Genomic DNA, 22,522 nt, shown 5'->3' with positions numbered 1-22,522 from the left:
ACCAGGGGGAAGGGGATGGGAGAGTAGCTGAATATCATTAGAGGCATTTCCATTCTCGTCATACTACCATATTGAATTGTTATGAAAGGGTGTCTTTTATTGTCCTCTTCATCCTTTGGGCAGATTCGTTTTCCAAGGAGCTGCTGATTTCATGTAATGCTAGTGCAACATTATGTTTTAAGTCACTTGCATTTCACGAGGAGAGGGTTTATAAAGTTGGGGCCTGGAAATAGAGGCAGGGATTGACGACGCAAAAGGCAATTGTAAGGCTTTGAACCTGTTTCTCTGCCCTTGATCCTTTTCAGATCAAGGTGAAACAATTATGTTTTTCCACCTCCCCTTTTGCCATGTTGTCTATTTGCAGATGATCCTCTATTTATCAGGGACTGATTGAACAGTTCTTCAGATGGTGGATGCACACGAGGATGGCCATGAAAGTGCAGATTGCTTCCAACAGGTGCTGCATTTAATGCTTGGTGTCCCTAAGTGCCTTGAAAAATAATGATGCACCAGGCACTCAGCTAAAACATCATAAGGAACACTGGCTCTTTGAGGCTATCTCATACATATACATGTACATATGAACACTCAATTGATCTCTGCCGAGAGGTCAGAGTGCAGATTCAGCTTCAGGAGCTGAAATCATCAGTGTCTTGTTGAAGTATGCTGTAACAGGTTGGGCTTTCACAGGAATTGAACCCTGGTCAACTGATTAAGAAATGTGATTGAAGCTAAGCAGCAATAGCGACAATGAAATAATCATCAAATTAACTTTACAATTCTGTCACTTGTCTTGCTCATTTTGCATTGAAATGAAAGAAGTAACTATAAAAGATTTCAGGAAATCTAATCTACAACATTCAAAGTTAAATGGATTTAAATTCAACTATTGTTGAAATTATATTGGGGAATTACTAATGTAGCATATTTCTTTACATCTATAGTATAGCATGTCTTTTTGCAATGACTGGAGGAATTTGCCAGAATCCTTTATGTATTTTATTATTTCTGAATGTATTGATTTTCTATATCATTATATTTTCGACTTGGTTGAGAGTGGGTTCTTTTTTGTTGTTAATGGAGAGAGAAAACAAAGTATAATATGACAAAATGTAAACATTTAAAGTACATTTTGGGGTCAAAATACTTGTATTTGCACGGTGTCATCATATAGTCACTTACATGAAGAATATCTCCTCATTAGAAAACAATGGTTATCATTAATTGTACGCAATGAATACATGAAATATTGAGGCATGTGCATGTTCATACCAACCAGTCTATTATGGTTCATACTGGATATTTCACCTAAATGCAACATCGATCACATCACTTCCGGGTTACGGCACCGGAAACACTTCTCGTTGCAGAAAGGCGGAACCCTCTCGGCCACTTTGCCTTTCGGAACTTCTTTTGAGACTATTTTACCTGCCATTCCTTGGCAGGTCACGCTAAATCCAACACAAATTACTTACTGAAGTATTAAAACGACATTGTATTCAGTCGAGTTCCACGACCGTACTCACCGCGACGACAGGGAGAGTTTCCAGCTACAACGTTAGCTAGCTAACTTTTAACGCACTGGCATATAACTTGACAACTGCCCTGCAACATAACAGGGAAGGAACAACACCGAAGCACAGGAAGATGGCAGATAAAGACTTGATGTGGGCATTGAAGACCGGGGACATGGATGAAGTGGAATCCAAACTGGTAACGGTAAGACAGCTTTGAGTGTTTTTCAGTGGATTGTGAGCAACACTTTTCAGGCAAGTGGTTGCTTAGCAAAGGTAACGGACGTCAGTTAGCCCACTGGCTAGCTAGCTAACGTGAGCTATAGTTGGGTAATGTTAAGTTAGGTAATCCAACATAGACAAGCGCTTGGTCTTGATACTGAGCTAGAATTCGTTTCGAAACATTTTAAGGCTGGTGTAACACTTTTACATAGACGTAACATAACGTTCCAAGTCTGAACGCCATGTTAGCATTGTTAGCGACACACAGGCTATTTTTACCTGGAGAATAGGGAATGGATCATACCACCAACCAAATACATGTAGTCACTAACGATGTATGTAAATGTGCTGTGATGTCTAAATCGGCTAGAAAATGTTGTGTTTTCACTTCCTACAGAAAGCAACCTGTTGGTGCTAACAGTTAACCAACAGCAGCATCAAATATAACGTGGAACATATTGAAGAAAGACAATTAACTGCTACTGATATGTATATTGCAATGTCAATACATGCGTCATTGGGCCATTGTTGTTATTGTCGGTAAAATAGATCCCTTCACATATGATTAGGATGTGCATAAGATTAGCTTATTGCTAGCGAGCTAACTACTACTACTACCACTACTGGGCCCTTGCATCAGTAGTGACAAGCTAACGTTGGTGGGCGGGGGTATCCGCTGTTGCAAAGGAGTAGAGGGTCCACCATGTTACCTAGAACAATCTGTTTAGAAGATCATTTCCCCCAATAAGTGCCTGTGTGTCCAAACTGATTTCCCTATATATCAGAAACTCCTGCTTCTGTAGAACCGATATGAAGATATCTGTCTTAGTGTGTACTTGTCTCTGCTTGAGGAGACCATTTTTGCTTTGATAAACAGTCCTACATTAAGTTAATTGTGAATGTTGTCTTAATATGAGTTTGTAATTAATGACATACAATTACAAATACTAATATCTGTTTTCTTCTGTGGTGTTAACATTTGCAACTTTTCTTTTCAAATTTCAGAATTTGAGTATGGACTAGATAGAGAAGCATTCTTTTTTGTGACATCCCTTGCTTTCAAAAAATAGTTTTTAGGTGCCTTTTTAAAGGCGTCAACAGAGACAGATTGTCTATAGGAAATGCCTTTTTAAGTCGGAAACTGCCGGAACTGACTGCTACAGTACAGCCATGACTGATAAGCGTGGTTAGTGTGGTGAGTGAGCAAGGAAGGGTGGTAGTGTGTATGGTTTTCCTCTTGGCTGTAAGGCTGGCAGTCTGGCGTATAACGGTACCACATTGGGAAATGAAGGGCGGAGGACGGTGCATGTAATCGTTTGTTTATGAATTTCAGTTTGTGCTTATATCAACAGTGAAGGGTTTCATTTCCGGGTAATTTGATGTCCCTTTTAATGCATACCATAGCTTGTTACAGCTCTGAGTTTATGTTTGTTAGCTTATTCATCTGTTGTCTTTCTCTTTTTCAGGCTGAAGATGTGAACCGGACCCTGGATGGTGGGAGGAGGCCTCTGCACTATGCTGCAGACTTTGGTCAGACGGATGTTGTGGCATACCTAATTTCTAAGGGAGCCGACGTTAATGTAAGAGCCCGAAACAACAGCTCCCATCGCATTAGTTTGCATTAATTTGTGTGTTCATAGTTGCAAATACCACAAATAATAACAGTGCCCTTATCTGCTTCCCTTTTTATAGCCTAGTTCAAACATACTGATAATGATCATACCAAATCAAGCAGTTACGTAAAAGGCTCAAAGTAGTCTGGCTGTTGAAACCAGTTCATCATGTATGTCAGTCATTGTCCATTCTCTCATTCAACAACTGTCGAGGCTCTCACACCTCACATATACCTCCAGAGGCCCCCTGAGGTCAAGTAGTTTATTCTGGCGTTGTAGTAGATTTTTCATATCTATAAAAAGGCACTTACCATTCCAACAGTTTTGAAATCCGTTATTCCAATGGAGCTCTTTTGTTATTTGCAAGGTCTCCTCAGCCTGTTCAGTATTCAGTAGAATTCCATGTGAAAAATACTTACAGAACTGTACACTTTTAGCCTTGGCCGGTAGCTTTGTTTTGAGTGTGAAACCAACTTTGATTAAATACTTTTGAGAACGTTTTTTTCTAGACCTAGACGGTTATTTGAAGATAAGCAGTGTTCTGTAGAGTTGTTAGGATAATTCTTGATGCTTAAAGTACCTACATTAGCTAGGTGAAATTGGATACAACAACTCCACATCATAGCATCCACTGGTGCGGTCTTCACAAACAGAAGGGTTTAATCTTGTAAAAACATAAAGTATGTGCCTTTCCTACCTAGAACAAAATGTTTTTGCATTTCTCTATTTCTCTTGAAAACCAGCGCAGCTTCTGAAACATAGAAGATAAAAATAGTATTAAAGTGCAGTGTGCTCTCATTCAATTTCTGAAAAATAATAAGAGACTGTGAGAAGTAAGGCCCTTTTCATAAGAGTTATTTTCTTTTACATTTGTGAAAGAGAGAGTGCTTGTGTAGGAGGATTGCGTTTGTGCTCTTGATCTGCTCATACATTACCTTCTCCAAAGAAATGTCTGTCTCCCATTTAAGCCTTTTCCACCTGCTCCGTCCACAGGCTCCAGACAAACACGGGCTCACTCCACTGATCTCCGCCTGTTACGAGGGTCACGCCTCCTGTGTCAAGGTTCTGCTAGAAAAGGTTGGTACTGTTCACCTGCACACAGAAGTACCTGGGTGTCCTTCACCCCTCAGTGCTTGTTGATGTATCAGAGGCTGTATGAGTGCTGATGAGGTAACTCACTGGACAAAAGGCTCTTTAACACAGCCCTGCGGAGGCTGTGCTGGAATGTTCATAGAGCATGACACAGTATTGCTGCTGTTCACTTGTTTTTTGTCTGTTTTTAGGCAGATTTGTTCATAGGTACACAGCCCGTTGCTCCATCTAAATCTCAGCTCTGGAACTATCTTAGATGCTACAAATAGTCACATTGTGCCTACAGAGTCACAGCTGTAAACAGAGAGACAATGAGCCAGGCAAAGCTGGCATAAGCTGTAGAAATGCAACCAAATACCAAGCATTCCATTATGAAACTATACAAACGATGTCTGCACCTCCATCAAAGTCCGATTGAAAGTCCTATCTTTAGCTCTCTGCGGTAAAGTCTCTTTAACACCTTCCCTTAATATTTGACTTATAAGTGCATGCACTCAAATACATATGAATGACGGAACGTCTACTCATCTAGGCTGGTGAAATTCTGTTTCACCATAGCAGAAATGAGCCAGACTGCAGTGGGATTGATGCTCCTGTGGACAATGAATGTCACACGTATGTGGGCCACAATAGCTACTTTTCTTTCAAGACCTCCTTCAGTTCTTCGTCTTTGGTACTCCTGTTATTTAACATTTGCGTTTTGTTTAAAATAATATCCTGATTCAATATCATTATTCTTTTTATAGCTGCAGCTTTGCCCACAAAACCTGTCAACTTGATGCTGCAAATCATTTCAACACAAAATAATGAGGCTTTAGCAGTAAACACAGGAGAGCTTTAAAAAAAATATTAAATATTTCAAACTATTCTAAAATGTTGGTCAGTTTTAGTATATTGCTCGTATCGAAGGTAATGGCTCATGCTCAGCACCACTATGAGAGAGAAGCCTACAACTAAGAGGATTGCATGATGTCATGTAGACGGCTCGCACCCATTTACAGTCAAAGTCTGCCCCGGACAGATATGTGTTATGACAAGGAGAGAATGTGAGCAGCTGTCTGTTCCCAGCCAGGCTAAATGAAGCAGGGTAAATGAAAGCTCCTCCACGGAGTTGTTTCATGGTGAAATCATCTTCAAGAGTAATGGTATGAAAGAAGGGGGCATTCACATGCGGTGTCGATTAGGGAAGTCATTTATTGCATTCAAAACAATGACACATGCAAACTTCAGACAGACTTTCAATCAGTTCTCATTTTCAACTGCACTTTGACGTTTGAAAAGAGGAAACCGTAATCTATATGAGTAACACTGTTTGCTTAGAGAGACACTTTCAAACTCTACTACATTACATGTCATTTGTTACTACTTACTTATTCTTGTTGGCATAGGCTGTATTAATTCCCCATTTTCATCAACACATCCACGGCCCCCTCATATCAGCATGCCAGCGGAGTCTTGCAAGCAAGCGTCCAGCAGCTGGCTGCCGCTGTCAGCTGGCTGCCGCTGTCAGCTGGCTGCCGCTGTCAGTGCTGTTGGCCCAAAGATAAACCGAAAGTAGCTGCCAACAGGATGAACAAAAGCATTTTACTACCACGTTAATCATTTTCTATAAAAGATGCCAGGGTAATGCGAGTTAGCACGGGCAGGTTGTTCTGACTTTTACTCGACACAGAACTGTGTTTTGTATTGTGGGCTATAACATTTAACTGGTATTATTGTTGTGGCAACAAGACAGTTAAATGATCTTGGTCATCTATTTTGGTGAGGCCTTTTCTTAGAGGTAGGTCTGCTAAGAATGAGGAAGTGCAGGATGTATGTCAGGGCTATTCAATTAGTTTGGAATGGGGGCCGGTTGATGAAAATGATCCAAAGCAAGGAGCCGGGAAAAAAATGGCTTGAAATATGAGCAATCATATTAAGAGCTTCAGATACAGTAAATACTACAGCAGGTCACCCTTGAAAAAGAGATCCATGATCTCAATGGGATTCACCTGCATACATAAAGGTTTGAAATGAGATGAAATGACTACAACAGCATAGTGGAGTGCATATATTTTGTTTAATTAAATCAAACATAGGGGGGGGGGTCGAATAATCGATTATCATTCGCCAGGGCTGCCGAATAATCGTTTTTGATCATGGTCAGTTTCTGGCAACCCTAGCAAGCATACACTATTTGACTGTCTCTGCGTCCGTAAAAGGCCTTTTCTTTTTGGCTAATATCCAGGCCACTCGTAGGCACGCTGCGGTAGCTCTTTCTTGGTCAGTGCAAGCCCGAAACAGGGAGCTACGTCTTTGGTCATAGCACGAAGTTAGCCCCAAAATCTTCTGGCGGCGAGCATCAGAGCCCGCTGGAAAAGTGGCGTCAAAGTTGGCGTGAGCTGTCTTAAAATGCCTTCTCAAGTTGTACTCTTTACACACAGATAAACACTCATTGCAGATTAAACACACGGGCCTCCCACTGACATTTACACACAAGTACTTCTCTTTCCACTCGCTGTTGAATTGCCGGTTTTCGGTGTCAACCTTTCGTTTTTTTAACGTAGAAAGAGACATTTTGATATCCAACTATGCTGACCAGGTTTGATTAATCGTACCATTGGCGCAAAACCGTCAAAGGTGTGCGAGCTTGTAGTGAAGGGCAGCGCGAGCTGCGAGGACGCGCGCAGAGACGCAATAAATGACAGGAGTTGCTGGTAGGTGGGTTCGAAACCCGAGCCCGCCAAAGTTTTCAGGCAATGTCTTCCCCTCTAGCTCTCAATGTAACACCCTCTCAGGAATAAAGGCACTCTGGCCCAAAAAAAAAAAAAGCTAAATGAATTTTTAAAAAAAACCTTTTAACATTATACTCAAGGGGCCAGTAAATATCACCCGGGGGCCAGATTTGGCCCAAGGGCCGCCAATTGAATAGCCCTGATGTATGTAGTTCAGATTCTGCTCGATGATGCAATGTATAGGGATGGGTACCGACTCTGAGCCCCGGTATTAAACGGGCCCCGTGGCTGAATTATTAAAGACCGTGGTACCGTTAAGTACTTTACTTACTAGTCTTTTTATGGGTACTGGAGACATGTAAAAAATATATGTTGTATGTATTATTGCTACACAAACATTATATTGCAGTTTTCGTGTCGCCAACTCCGTTTCTAAGACTGCAAAATGCGTCTAGGATTATTTTTAGTATTTTCGATCTTTCCAATCCAGTCGAGAGATCTCTCTCTCTCCCCCAACTGCTTGGGAGGGGGCGGGGCAGTTTACACACACGCAGCTGCTACATGCAGCAACACACACACACACACACACACACACACACGGAGGAGATGGCGGAGAGAATGCGCTCCAAGGTGTGGTTCAACTTTACCCGTCTCGATGTGGACAATGCTCGTTACCAAAAGTGCAATAAGAGTTTAGCATGTAAGGGCGGTAACACGAGCAATGTGTCTAAACATTTAGCAAAAGTGCACCACATTCAGACGGAGGAATGCACCGGGTTCGACTGTCTTTCTAGTAGCTCTGTAGCTCCATCCACGAGTAACTTTTCCACGTCAGGTATTATTTATGCTATCAGCAACACACGGAGTTAACTCAATTATGCAAACATGGGTTAATGATTAGAGGTAACTGAGTTATTTATTTTGTTAAAGTTTCAGCTATTCTGTCATTGATGTGAAATATTATTTATTTTATTTAAATAAAAAGCAATGTTAGTTTTGTTCACAATTTGTTTAGTTAGTTTACCTTGTTTTTTTCTCCAAAAGAAGCGATAAGAGTACCGTTAAAGGACCGGACCGATAAGCGGTATCGATAAAAGTAGTAGTACCGTTAAAACCTGAACGATACCCATCCCTAACAATGTATGTCCGTAGGTGATTTTAATATCACATTGTCACGTGTCACTCCACATCACACTTATATGATTTGGAATAAAGGCCAGCATACCTGTGCCTTTCACATGAAGGTTTCCTTGACGGGAGTCATTTTCCATAATTTCCCCAGCTACCAGTCAAATATCCACATCCTTGGTACATCCTTATGAAAGCCTGAAGCTTTCTACATCTGAAATGAGCAGCTATGTAATTACAACCTCTAAATCAAAATGAAAGCCCTTTAGGTGGACCTTATTTATAAAAATAAAAAAGAGCCTTTGTCTGTGGTATCATATGAGACTAAAAAGGCAGCTCACCTGAACAGGGATTACGGGGGATGCAGAGATAAAAGTGCAGCCACTGGCTCGTGCCTCATGGCTTCGTACTCATCCCCACTAAGCGCAAATGGGGATTAACATCCAGATGCAGCCAAAGGTCATCAGTCACCACAGGGACCAGATCTCAATACATCTACTCCTGGTGGCTCTGAAAACCCACCATGTGTCTTAACATGAGATGAATAGATTGTCCCACAGCCGCCCCATTGACCATGCTGCTGTATACCCACTCTGTCTGGAAACACAGTAGCCCCACAGCCTCCACAATACAGTGGATAAAGAGAACACTGAGTTGTCACTATTCAGCTGTCAGACAGTCTTGAGTTTGCTGACAAAATGGCTTGGTTCCCTGGTGCATCATGGTAGCTGCCATCCCTTACTGCGTGCTGTGCTGTTGTTGGCAATGAATAATAAAATGCCATTTTAACCCCAATAAGTGACCAGGCTGCACGACCCTGACTACAGCCCGCAGAGGCTGGCCAGTTTATTTTCAACAATGGAAGGGCATGCACACATGAATACAGACGCAGCCTTTTTTCTTCTATGAGAAACTGTGTACATGATGGGGATGTTAAAATTCACCGGCATAAACGTTCAAGATGCGAGTGCACCGGTTGAAAGAGTGCACATCGGCTACAGTTTGGGTTGAACTCGCGATGCATCGATTGTAGCGTCTTTGCATTGGTAAAAAAACGATTCATTCATATAATATCCCCTCATCCTGTCAGCACTCCGCAGAGACGATCTTTGATCTTTGCTTCGCACTACGGAGGCCGAGAGTCTCAGTTATCAACACACATGGAAGTCGAGGAGAAAGAGAAACACAGCGCACCGAAAAATACCTACAAATGAAATGTTTGGCAACACTTCAGATTTTTCAAGAAAGACGGTCAACTTCAAAAATCGCTCGCAAATTGTAAACGGTGCGTGCCGATTTAAAGTACACACAGGGCTCGACATTAACGACTGCCCGATGGCCCGGGGCCATCTAGTATTTAGCTCGAGCAATGAAGCCTCACCTGCTGGTTGCCCGATCGGGCAATCTATTATGCCAGTATCATGCAGCTCGCGGATCCAGTAATGAGTGACCCGACAGTAAAACTAAACATATCTATAACTAGTTTAGGTAGTTTGAGAGGTAATTAAAATAGCTACGTGTGATATTCTAACCTGAAGTGTGTGTTTTGTCCGTTCACCGCTGCATGTGATTATGCAGAGCTGCGTGTCGAGTCTCGACTTGTCAGCAGCAGCTGATCTCTCTCTCCCGTCAGATTTAGACTTCACTCGCTTTTATGTCCATATCGATCTGATCCAGCTATTTAGCTAACTGACTACCTGCTTATTAAAAGACACCTAAACAATAAGTGTCGCTATGTAACTGGGTGAAGCCACAAAGTATAGCGCAGCATTATGCATTTGTTTACATGCCCACCGGAACCCTGAGGCATTACCAACAGATCAACGCACAATCAACCCATACAGGACATCTCTTTCTCCACATTAAGTGTTAGACATTAGAATTGACTATTCTTGTCTGTCACATACTCTTCTTGTCTGTCACATAAGTGGCGCAACTGAAGCGGTATTGCGCTAAAGGGAAATTATTTTGACCGAAGAGATTTAGATTTGCCGGCTAACGGGAACTCTGACGTCACCATTTTGTGTGCTTCGCGGATGCGCTCGGCTCCTCTCCACTGCTGCTCGAGTCTGCTCGGTCAGCTTCCGGATGAGGAGGCATTCGTTCGACCAACTTACACTAGATAACATTACAAACATTTTTAACAGGGGCCATAATAGTGTAAATAACGTTTGTTTTGGCAGTTATAACTGAATAGAATGTTTTCTACTTTTTTACATCTGGGAAGGCATTTGCCTTCATCAGATGGAAAGTGTCTTGACCAACAACAAAGTATTTCTTATAGCTATGCAGGGCATGCAAGCGAGCAAACACAAACAAGAACAAACAAACAAGTGAAATGAAGAATAAAATTGAAATTGTACATTATAATATTGTGGTGGTTCATCTTATAATTCAGTCTAGAGAATGCACTAGACAGCGTAAGTCCTGCAAAAATCTAAATGTTCTACGGGGAGACCCCCCAAAACCCTTCGTGCGTCATTTCGTCCGCCCGCATTTTTCAGGGCAATCTCTATTGGGCTCAGGGCCATCTGTAAGCTTAGATGGCCCACAAGTAGTACGAGGAACTTAGCGACGCACATAAAGAGGCGACATGGGGTCTACGGCTGAAAAGAGAAACCTGAAAGTTAGACATGAGTGAAATCACTCGGAGAGAGTGGTGTTTAGTTTACAACAGCCTGTGACTGCCAATACTAAATTGCTTCCTTACAATTGTAAGCAGTTATGAAATACCTGTTTGCGAAAGGTTATTTGTTATTGTTCATATAGAAACCACACCACTGCTTTCTGCTCACTGGTGGGTTAGCCTATGAATGAGTGTTAAGCACATCAGGCTGGCAGTTGTATGGACATTGCACGATGGTAGTTATTTACACATTGTTAATCATGGGCAATGCATCCTTAAATTGTTTAACCGTGAGGTGTTATACAATTGTACTGTACTCTGGAGAGTTTTTTAAGGTACAAAATAAATGGCATGATGGGATGCGCAGTACTAGTAGAGAGAACCAAATATGTAAAGCACTTTTTTGTTAATTTATGATTTGCTGCATATAAGGAATAAACCAAAAATCCTCTGTCGTACCATATTGAAGTATCATTATTTTGCATCGTGTTGAATCGCATCGTATCGCCCCGAATCGCATAATGTTGAATCAAATCGTATCGCAACAGGGGTGTATCGCATCGCATTGCCTGGTGTTTCAAATGTATCGCTAATGTATCGTTGGCAACATATCGAGATGCGCATCGCATCGGCCTCAGTGATGGAGATGCACATCCCTAGTGCATGACCATTCACTAGAAAAGTTATTTGTTATTGTGGCATTGGCTCTTAGCCATGACCCTTTTGCTTGGTTCCTCCCTTATTATCATGTGTCCTCAATAAAAAGAAGGGATTGGCCATTAATCGTTCACAGTAGTTTAGAAGTGATTATTTAATGCAACACAGGCTAGTTAAGATCATATCCTAATGGCCGTTGCCAGTTTTATTGAGTTGACCTTTTATTTTATTTTGATTCGTCAGACAAAACAAGCCATTCGATAAAGTCACCTTGGGTTCCGGGAAATGGTAATGTTGTTTTTTTCATGACATTTAAATCATTGAGTAACTAATTTTGTCAAAAAATTGTTGCATCACTGATAGAAGAATTGAAGAATATAATTGGGAGGGATGAAACCCTCTTTAATGGTTACACATGCAGAGCACACAGCACACACAGTGAAATGTGTCCTCTGCATTTAACCCATCCTAGTACCAGGAGTCTAGTACTAGGAGCAGTGGGCAGCTATTGTACAGCGCCCGGGGAGCAATGGGAGTGAGGGGGGGAAGGGGGATGTCCGGTAGGGCTGTCCCGAATACCATTTTTCGGGCTCCGGATATTTGGTAGACACGTGTATTTCGGTTTATTCACGGCATTCTTTTTGTTATTCTTCATTATTGTTGTTTTATAGTTATTTGTTAATGTATATAACTCAAATTTGTGTTCTTTGAAATTGAAAAGGATATTGCATTCTGTTACTTTCGTTGCAGTTTTATTTGTCTTAAGTGTAATTTGGCTTTCTATTTTGTATAGACATGCTTTTATTTTGAAGAAGAGTTAGCGCAGTTGACAGAAAGTTGTTGTTGCTATGGAAACAACGTGACGGAGATTAATGGAGAAAAAGTCATATCTACATATAAAGACGGAGAAAGTAAACAATAACGTTTATGGTTAAGTGTTAGAACCCCCGAAGAGGCACAAGCTCTTACGTTGATATTGGAGATTTCAATAAATAAAACAACAAATATCCGAATAACGAAATTGAAACCCGACTAGTACTCGAACAAATATTCGGGTACAGCCCTAATGTCCGGTGCCTTGCTCAAGGTCACCACAGCAGGGCAGGAGGTGAACTGGGACCTCTCCAAGTAGCAGTCCACACTCCATATTTAGGTCTGGTCGAGGACTTGAACCGGTTACCCTTCGGCTCACAATCCAAGCCCCTACTGACTGAGCCACTGCCGGAGTCACTGATTCTTAATTTGATAAATAATTATCTTAAAAACAATAAAACATTAAATATCTATCATTAATGGTTATTGGTATCCAATTATGACTACGGTTTGTTGTAGCTCGTTAATCTATTCCACATATATTTATTTCAACCTGAGCCCAGCTGACATGGTTTGCTCCAATACATATATTGATCTTCCATCTTTTTTTTGCTGGGCGTTTGCCCTCTTACAGCTCAGTAATGTGTTACTGCTGCCAGCGGGTCAATAGTCTGATAGGAGCACTGCATTTCAACTAAGTTTTGAGCAATGCTCTGGCCCAATATTTGAAGAGTTGTGCATGGGAGACCTTTCACGTCCATTCAGCTGCTCAATATAAACTTAATGGACCCTTTGGCAGGTCCGTGGCATTACATAACTGACATTACATTACCGACCCAGTGCTGCTTTGTATGCCTCCATATTTCAGGAAGATGATGTCTCTCGGTGAGACTCTGGAGACATCCTGGGAGTCTATTCTCATTCATTAAGTTGTGACTCCCTTGGCCACTAGCTAGACTCGGACTGGATAATGTTTGGACAGTGTGGTGACCATGAGGGGGGGTCATTATTCAAGTGGGGGAAAGCTCATTAATTGAAGTGCTGTCACAACAAGTATGGCAAGATGCTCAATATCCATTTTGGATGGCATGGTTCATCATATGAAGCAGGAGTATGGGGCCCAGATATTAATATAACGACCATAAACACAAACAGTGATTACCAATCTATGGCAGACCCTTTTAGGATACTGATCAAATCAATTTGAGTGTGGTGAGCAGGAGGGAATGCTTAGTATTAGTGGTGCACAATAATTATCGGTCCGATATTAGGAATTATGACGTCATCCCGATAAAAGTATTAATCGCCCCGATAATATACAATATATATTTTGGGTAAAAAGATACTGCGGTGTGGGTGGATTGGGATGAGGGGCGCTTGTTTTTCACTCGGCTCCTCCCGTTTTGCCAGGACTGTGGTATTAGTGGTTTAGGAAGAGGGGAGTTTTTCACAAATCCAGCGCTCCCTAACTCATGCCTGGCTGTGACGTAAATGGTGTGCGGCCGTGAAGCCAGGACAGTAAACAAACATGTTGTCTGTAGTATGGGACTATTTCAAAGTTTCAGAGTTAGATAGTTCTCTTGCTATTTGTATTAACAAATGCAATGCAGAAGTTCCACGAGGAGGGAAAAAGGCAACGAGCTATAATACTTCCAACCTGATTAGTCACCTGAAACATCGCCATCGCTACGATGGTGTGTTAAAAGCGTACGAAGACGCCTATGCTGCTAAACTAGCGGCGAATCCAAAGCCAGCTGCAAAGGCACCGGGGCTTTTACCTATCGACGAGGCTTTTGAAAAAGGCAAGAAGTTTGCCAGAGACGACCCCAGGGTTAGTTTTGTTCATAGTAGTAATGCTCATGTCATTTGCTCACTACTAGTCTTTTTTTTTACCACCAGGTGTGGAAAAACTACAGGTACATTTAATTTAATATATTTATTATATTAGTATCGGTCTTGAGAAGCAGGAAGGTATCGGTATCGGTTTAAAAAAAACAATATCGTGCATCCCTAATTGTTTGTGTACCTTAAGGTGTAATTCTGTTTCCTGCTATCTAAATGAGCCCTGTAGTGTGTGTGTGTGTGTGTGTGTGTGTGTGTGTGTGTGTGTGTGTGTGTGTGTGTGTGTGTGTGTGTGTGTGTGTGTGTGTGTGTGTGTGTGTGTGTGTGTGTGTGTGTGTGTGTGTGTGTGTGTGTGTGTGTGTGTGTGTGTGTGTGTGTGTGTGTGTGTGTGTGTGTGTGTGTGTGTGTGTGTGTGTGTGTGTGTGTGTGTGTGTGTGTGTGTGTGTGTGTGTGTGTGTGTGTGTGTGTGTGTGTGTGTGTGTGTGTGTGTGTGTGTGTGTGTGTGTGTGTGTGTGTGTGTGTGTGTGTGTGTGTGTGTGTGTGTGTGTGTGTGTGTGTGTGTGTGTGTGTGTGTGTGTGTGTGTGTGTGTGTGTGTGTGTGTGTGTGTGTGTGTGTGTGTGTGAACCCGCCACTAATGACATCCCCGATGCTGGATAAATAAGGGAGGGGGGCGGGACAGGCTTCCTCCTGTTTTTCCATCCTCCCCTTTAACCCCTCAAGTCTCTCGAGTAGAAAACACAATAATTGGTTACCTGTACAAAATATATTGGAAAGGGTAAACGATTACTTGTAAAATGTTATCACCAGTTTAAAGTTAATGTTGTCATTCATAACACTCCGTTCGATGTCTCACTATGGGATGCGCCTCATCGCGGAGCAAACGGAAGCATCAATCTCATTACGCCAATCCTGATTGGCTGGTGATCTTGACATCAGCGTCAGGGGAAATCACCCCCTATAAGTAGCTTGAGTGCATGGATATCGCTGACCCGCTTGGCGGATGCCAGGGCCAGTAACAGCACTTGAGTGACAGATGTTTCATGTCAGCTCCTTCCAGGGGTTCAAATGGGGTCATTCTGAGCCCATTTAAAACACTGCCAGGTCCCATAAGGGCACCAGCGACCTGGAGACAGGGAGGAGCCTGCGCGCTCCCTTCATAAAACGGCAAACCAAAGGATGTTGGCTAGCCGTCTTACCCTCAAAGTCTACGTGGCATGCAGCAATAGCAGCCAGGTACACCTTGATCGTGGTAAAGCTCTGTCTTTCGATCAAGTCCTGTAGAAATGATAAAATCACCCCGACAGGACATTGAAAAGAGATGTGCCCTTCTTGAAGGCACCACTCCTCAAACACCCTCCACTTACAGTCGTAAAGAGACCTGGTGGAGGAAGCTCTCGCACTCTGAATAGTGTTCATCACCTTCTGAGGGAGTCCCACTGTATTCAGATTGTACCACTCACGGGTCAGGCCCATAGTGCCTAGTGTCCCTGCGTGGTGGGGGCTGCCATGGTTGCCCGCACAACAGCTGATATATCTCCGCCAGCCCGTACGTTGCGGGCTAGGGCGGAACCATCAGGATAAGTGTGTGGCGTTGCTCTTTCACTCTGGCCAGAGTTGGGGGTAACAGAGTCAGGGGTGGGAATGCGTACAGAGGACCCGGAGGTCAATCGTGTACGAGTGCGTCCCCGCCTAACAGTGCGTTTAAATCGTGCATTAAAGAGAACAGCTGTCATTGAGCATTTTTTCTTTATGCGGACAGATTTAACGCGGCTCCGCCGTAACGCACCCACAGCGGACTCACGATCCTTGGATGTGGAGTCCAGTCTGCATAGAGTGGTGCACCTCTGGACATTAGTTCTGTCCCGAGGTGCATCACTCCCGGTACCTGTGTCTTGTCTGCGTAATCTGATTATTTTCGGCGGGCATTATAGATAAAACCCTTCTTTCTAGGAGAGAGAGAACCTCTCTCTCCAGAATATGGGTTGACTCTCTCTGAAGCTTCGTGTACCCCAATTGACATTAAGGCATTTCCGCCGCCGCTGGTTTACTATACTATACGTTACTTATGTAACCCCAGTCCTCAGAGTAACATGAAGTGAGATGTCTCACCAGACGGCCCTCCTTGCTATGGTGAAGCGAAAAGAGGTGCTTATTTTGAATGACGCATGCGTTGTGGCGCAAGCTACTTATAGGGGGTGATTTCCCCTGACGTCAAGATCACCAGCCAATCAGGATTGGCGTAATGAGATTGATGCTTCTGTTTGCTCCGCGATGAGGCGCATCCCATAGTGAGACATCTCACTTCATGTTACTCTGAGGACTGGGGTTACGTAAGTAACCTATAGTTTCATACGTGGATAAAAAAACATAAGAAGTAAAAACTCTGTAAGCCTTGTCACGTGCCAATTCTGCTAATTTCTTGCTACTTTTGGAGCTAGGACTGATACCTACTTTCTTTGGAGTAGAGTTGGCAACATTGAGCTAATCTTCAAAAAGAAGGTTGTGTATTGAAACTGAAATAATGTAGTCTATGTTTTTATTTGCATAAAAAGCGATAAATGCCAGGTCCAAACTGGGTCACCAGTTCGCCAGAGCTCAAATGTTACATAACAGGGCGTTAACATGGCTGATGTATTGACAGGTGCCCACAGCCTAAAAATGCAAAACATGTTGTGAATTGACGAAATCGTCTGTTTCTTCTCATTCTTACCAATTACGCTTTTAGATCTGACAGGTCACCCGTGCAGCCCTTGTAAATCTTTCTGGCTCGAGATGCGCTCTGTTGCTCCTGTGTTACGGAATTTGCACCCAGACAATCATCCCCACACGGCCGGCACTTGAACTGGGTCGCATTGTTTTTGATGCCCTGCTTCTCCACGCAACAATAGACTCACTCTGCCTTGGCTCTGTAAGCCCTTTGCTAAGAGGCTGAAGTTGGCAGGACAAACAAAAGGACGTCTCTCCTCTGTTGCCCATTTTAATCTTTTCTCACTAACTCAATTTCTCTCTCGTTGTCTACATTCGTTTTTTTATATTTTCCTTAGTCATCTGAATGATTGCATCCACTCATATCAGCTTTGTTATGCATGTGTTGTCTGGATAAAGACTGGAAAGCAAGTCAAGTGCTAAATGACTGAGTTATAGGGCTGCACGATTTAAAAAAAAAAAAAAAAATCGAATTGCAATTTTTCTGACAAATATTGCGATTCGATTTGCGATATTTGTTTTTAAGCGACCCAACGGAAGTTTATTGTAAAATGCGGCCATATTAACAGCTAGGAAGGTCGCATCAACGTGCTCCCGTCTCTAGCACCCCCGCAGCCCGAGCTACGAGTGAAAGAACTAAACGTACATGAAACTTCCGTTGGGTTGCTTTAAAGTCAAGCTTCAGTTTATGATTCACCCTGTAATAGATGTAAAACATGTGATGGCGCATTACTAACCTGACTCAGATGGTTTGTTTCACCAAACCATCTAAGAAAGCTCCATTGGAAGCCATTTGGAAAAGTATTTCAAAAATACTTGGCAGGTGATTGGATCAATCTGTCATATTTGTATGTATTTATAGAAGGACCATGCATACAAAAACATTAATCTCAGCAAAGAGAAGAGATGCAATATGCCAGATTATAGCTAATGGCTAATTTCCATCTGTGGTCCTCAGACAGGTTCATAACAATCAATAAACAAATAATAACATTGCATGATCTCTATCAGTCCAATAATTTTAAAACCTGATTTAAAGGTGGGGTAGGCAAGTTTCAGAAACCGGCTCGAGTGCACTCAAATTTGAAAGTACACAGCCGAAAAGAATCCGCCCCTTCCTTCAGATTTCCTTACAGAGCACCTCCTCCAACACACATGAACGCGCAACGCACGCCCAATGAGGGCACGAGATACATTTGTGCGTGCACGAGATGGAAGGCTGACAGACAGGGCGGCAATCCAATTGGTTGTACTTTTTACAGTACTACGGCTTCCACAGATGACATTTTTTGTATGGATTTTTTGTCAAAGCACTTCAGATATTCATTGCTATCGGAATGTTAAGAGCATTCCATGGAATATAATAAAAAGTGTATCTCGAGCCGGTTTCTCAAACTTACCTACCCCACCTTTAAGTACAGCTCAATAAATTAATACATAGTACACTTGAAATACACTTCCATGATCTCGGTCACTCAAATAATTATAAAGCCTGATTAGTCTACCTAATAGTCCCCTCTCAGGTGCGCACCAAACCACAGTTTGTTACATTGTTTCATTTTTCAGAAGGTTCGGTTTGCGTTCACACGGGCAAAACTCAAACGGACTATAAACTTTAAACACAAGTCATGTGCACGGAAATGCTGTTCAACCATTGGTCAGACATTAAGGGGGTAAAAACGCAAATCCCGGCAATTTCTACCGTAGCCTCCGCCATGGAGCATCGGCACTTTCGGCAGGTTATTCTCATGCTGCTGTTAATCTGGAGATCAACAGACACTAGCGGCCCGCGCATATGATTATATAATCAGACAACATCCATTAAAAAAACATTATAACATAATGAGAGACGTTCTGCAGTAAGGAGGGGCGTTTCACCGACGACAGGTGTTCTTAATTTTATGTAACTGACGGAGAATTTTTACTTTACACGACACTGTTCAACACTTAATTCTGCTTTAATCTTTAACTAAACAACCGCGGATGTCTTGAAAGACTCTTTCGCTGAAGATTTTGAAGATATCCGCGTTCTTGTGACACGTAAATACTACGCTTCCTATGTTTTGGTGCGGACTGCAAAAAAAGCACGACCAATCATTTTAGCCGGCCCGGCTAAAATAACGTTATGGCCTACCTGCCTGTCAGCCTTCCATCTGTGCACAAACTTATCTCGTGCCCTCATTGGTCATGTCATGTGTGTTGGAGGAGGGGCTCTGTAAGGAAGTGGCAGATTTTTTTCGGTTGTGTATTTTCAAATTCTAGCGCACTCGAGCTGGTTTCTCAAACTTACCTACCCCATCTTTAAATAAAATATCTAAGATATAGTATGACAATACAGTTCAAATAAAAAAAAAAAACTCAGATTACAGTGTAATTAATGTTGACATGACATGTTGCTTAATATCTTTTTTTTGCACCATAAGAAAACAAGATAATATCAGTACAGGTTTTAAGTTCAACTGGAAGAGTATTCCAGTGCTTGATGGCTGTAAACGAAAATGCTGATCGTCCAAAGGCAGTGTGCCTTTGGTAGATCTGCCTCAGTAGATCTGCATTTAATGCAGATCTGGAGTTTCTGCAATTGCTCACGGCGAAGCTGAAAAAAGCCCCTCAATGGTGTTGTTGTAGAATTGTGAATGATTCTGAATACCAATTGAATTCGGGAAAGTAGAACAAGACTATCAAAACTGAACAGTTTGTATTTGGACAGTATATTGCAATGATGGTCTTTTAATGACTTTCTATCCATAACTTTTAAGGCTTGTTTATAAAGAACCTCAGATGGTCTCATAGCAGTCTTAGTTGCTTGGGACCAGCAGGTTATACAGTAGTGAAAATGTGATAGTATCATGGCATGCAAAAAGGTTTTCGATGCTTCTATGGTTAATGAGTTCCTAATATGTTTACATTTGAAAATGTTATATTTCAGCTTTCTAGTCATGCTTCTTATAATTATGGCTTTCAAAAGTCAAATTGTCATCCAAGATCACTCCCAATCTTTCTATCATGGGCCACTGATTGGTTAACAATGGCCGGTACATAATGGAGCACAGCACTTCTGATTGGTGTGGATGACTGACACACAAGAAGAACAAAACAAACAAAAATGTAAAAACAAAAAAAATGTTATAAAAAATCGCAGGCTTTGCGATTTGATAATCGCATCATTTCAAATTTCGATTTCAAATCGATTAATCGTTCAGCCCTACTGAGTTAGAGGAAAATATTTTTGCCGTTTATGTTTGGTAACATATGGGTGGCTGTTTAAAGAGTGCACCTGGGCTTTGGCAAGACATTCCTTAGATACACGATATGCACAGGATGATTTGTTTCAGACTTATTGGATAACATGTTCGTTGAAGGCATTGATGCAAGACATTGTTCAGTTTTCTTTTCAAAGGGCTTCAGCTCTATACAGATCTTGGCCCCATAAACATCTCTGCTCTTTGGGAATCATACCCGAAAACTAAAAGCGATATTGACTTTGTGACTGCTACAACTTGTCAAGAGAATTCATTCATACAGCCCAGACGGTGGTTGCTGATAGAGTTCTGAGGCTCGGCGATTGACATTTCTTGGATCGGCCAAAAAACATTAAATGAAGTTCAAACATTCTGACTGTTTTGAACAGAACAAGATATTAAATAGAGGGAGTATGAGTCAATTATTATATAACACTTATTTCCAAGTCTAGTACCTGGCACTTTTTTAGATTCAAATGGTCATAGGATGCTTTATTTTGTATTATGCTATAGATTGAGGTCTCTGTACCTCATCTTTACCCCTGACTCAATGAAGTGGAGTTGACATCCTACTGTAGGGAAGACTTGATGTGCCTGCTAAGCATATTTAATATTCATGTCCCCTCTCCTCCACAGGGAGCTGACAAAGACCGGAAAGGACCGGACGGTATCAGTGCCTTTGAAGCTGCCGAGGACGAAGCCATAAAGGCTCTGCTGAAGTGAGACCCTAAAGTGTGTGAGGAGGCTGGACAGGTGGGTGAACGGACAGACAGATGGATGCAGTGGTCCCCTGACAGAAGATGGACTCCCCCCTTTTGCCCCGGTCAACCTCTGTCTAAACACTGCTTTTGTCTGTTTGCTGGAGGGTCATTTTGTCTGTCTGGTGATATTCCTTTAACTTGTTTATTTTTTTCATTTTTCCCTACGTTTTTGGGATAGGATGTTCTCTTGTTTTGGCCTCTGTTTGTAGCCATTTATAACAGAAGGTCTTGTCAATTATGTCTCCCTTAGGGACCAAACACTGGGGGAGCGCTCTCGCACCTGGATCCTAGAACACTGCTCAGACGATAAATCACACTCCGTAATGTAAACGCAAAGCTTAGTACTTAAATCCACATCTCTCATTTGCAGTTCTCTTTTGCAAATCAAATAGTAATAGATCAAAAGTGTGTTGACATTTTCTACAACTTTAATATGAGTATTGTATGGCCAGTGCTTAAACTCATGAAATAAACAGTAATTGCACTGTACTATACTAGATAGATTGAAAGAAAGGTTGTAAAGTTTCATTGTATTAACCTTTCGTTATGTGTGGCCTATACCTTGATTTCTTTTTTTAAATAGACTGTCCCACCAATCTCGAAATTTTGGAAATGTTGGTTTGAGAGAGGTCCAGAGGTCAAATTCTCCTTTTCTACTCTGCATATCACTTACATATCAAACATCGTTTGTTGACTAATTTAATGCATATTCTGTGATCTTTGACCAATCACCATGCTGGTTAACTAGAGAAACTTGAATGTTGCAATTTTAAAATCTGTTACTGAATCCCTTTTTGAAGCAATGTTAACAGCACATAATGGAATAAGCAATTCTAGAGATTTGTTCATTTTGTCATCCCTAGAGTGAGATTTCAGAGCGAAAAATCATTTTTTGTTGCAGCTTCTGTGTTTTTTGTAATTGATGGGCTCTGGGGGCTCGGTAAATGGGGGGGGGGGTAAAGTTGAAACGAAATGGGGTGGGGGCTGTTAGCATTCCCCTTGCCTTTGGATTTGATTAGAAGCCCTGCCTGTTTTGCTGCATGTCTAAATGGCCTCTGCTTTTACGCTATGAAATGGTTGCTGGTCCTCTCTTGGTTGCTTTCAAATGAATTACTACAATGTAATGGACGGAAAAGATGCTCTTGCTGACTTTGTTGTGACAAAAAGTCTGTAAAAACAGAAATAAAAATATCTATAAAAAAGTGTTTTTTCACTCTGCTTTGTTTGAAACCTCTGCGGTTATCTGTTTCTAAAAAGCCTGAACTTACTCACAATTCGTGTTTTATTTAAATGTATCCACCAATCAGCCAACTAGTTTCCTCTTCTGGAATCTGATGAATAACAGGTAGCTTTCTAGCATTGGTTACATCATGCTGTTTGACAAATATTCCCCTTGGTATCCTCTTGCCTGTGGCCATCTCATCATTATTTGTGAACTCAAGCGACCCCCTCCCAAACATAAAAAAAGTGCAGACTGTAATCTTTGTTGTCATACCAATCTACCGCCTCGAGCTCTTCCATTAGGAATCACAGACTGACTCAGACTCCCATTAGATTAGTCTGAGTGTCTGGATTCAAATAAGCTCCACAT

At 41.9% G+C, this 22,522-nt stretch overlaps 1 protein-coding gene across 2 annotated transcripts; it reads left to right on the top strand.

Annotated features, from left to right (window-relative positions):
• Nucleotides 1-1,344: 1,344 nt before the first annotated feature.
• On the top strand, nt 1,345-22,136 carry mtpn (myotrophin). Of its 2 annotated transcripts, XM_034075111.2 has the most exons (5): nt 1,345-1,719; nt 3,203-3,316; nt 4,343-4,426; nt 20,807-20,923; nt 21,182-22,136. In XM_034075111.2, the coding sequence occupies exons 1-4, from the start codon at nt 1,648-1,650 to the stop codon at nt 20,891-20,893; spliced, it is 357 nt and encodes a 118-aa protein (XP_033931002.1). In that variant the 5' UTR covers nt 1,345-1,647; the 3' UTR covers nt 20,894-20,923; nt 21,182-22,136. The 2 variants fall into 2 exon arrangements, with proteins under 2 accessions (XP_033931002.1, XP_033931001.1); XM_034075110.2 differs by having other exon boundaries at nt 20,807-22,136.
• Nucleotides 22,137-22,522: the final 386 nt, after the last annotated feature.

This window comes from Pseudochaenichthys georgianus, chromosome 23 (assembly GCF_902827115.2).
Source record: "Pseudochaenichthys georgianus chromosome 23, fPseGeo1.2, whole genome shotgun sequence".
Taxonomy (NCBI): Eukaryota; Metazoa; Chordata; class Actinopteri; order Perciformes; family Channichthyidae; genus Pseudochaenichthys; species Pseudochaenichthys georgianus.
Note: the sequence above shows the minus strand (reverse complement) of the source record. Positions and strands in the feature narration are given on the sequence as shown.

Excerpts from the sequence above, each read along its gene's own strand:
- mtpn (XM_034075111.2), top strand. The coding sequence starts at position 1,648 with ATGGCAGATAAAGACTTGATGTGGGCATTGAAGACCGGGGACATGGAT. Across the intron at positions 3,317-4,342 it reads CTAAGGGAGCCGACGTTAAT|GCTCCAGACAAACACGGGCT; the intron begins GTAAGAGCCCGA and ends CTCCGTCCACAG. Across the intron at positions 4,427-20,806 it reads TCAAGGTTCTGCTAGAAAAG|GGAGCTGACAAAGACCGGAA; the intron begins GTTGGTACTGTT and ends TCTCCTCCACAG.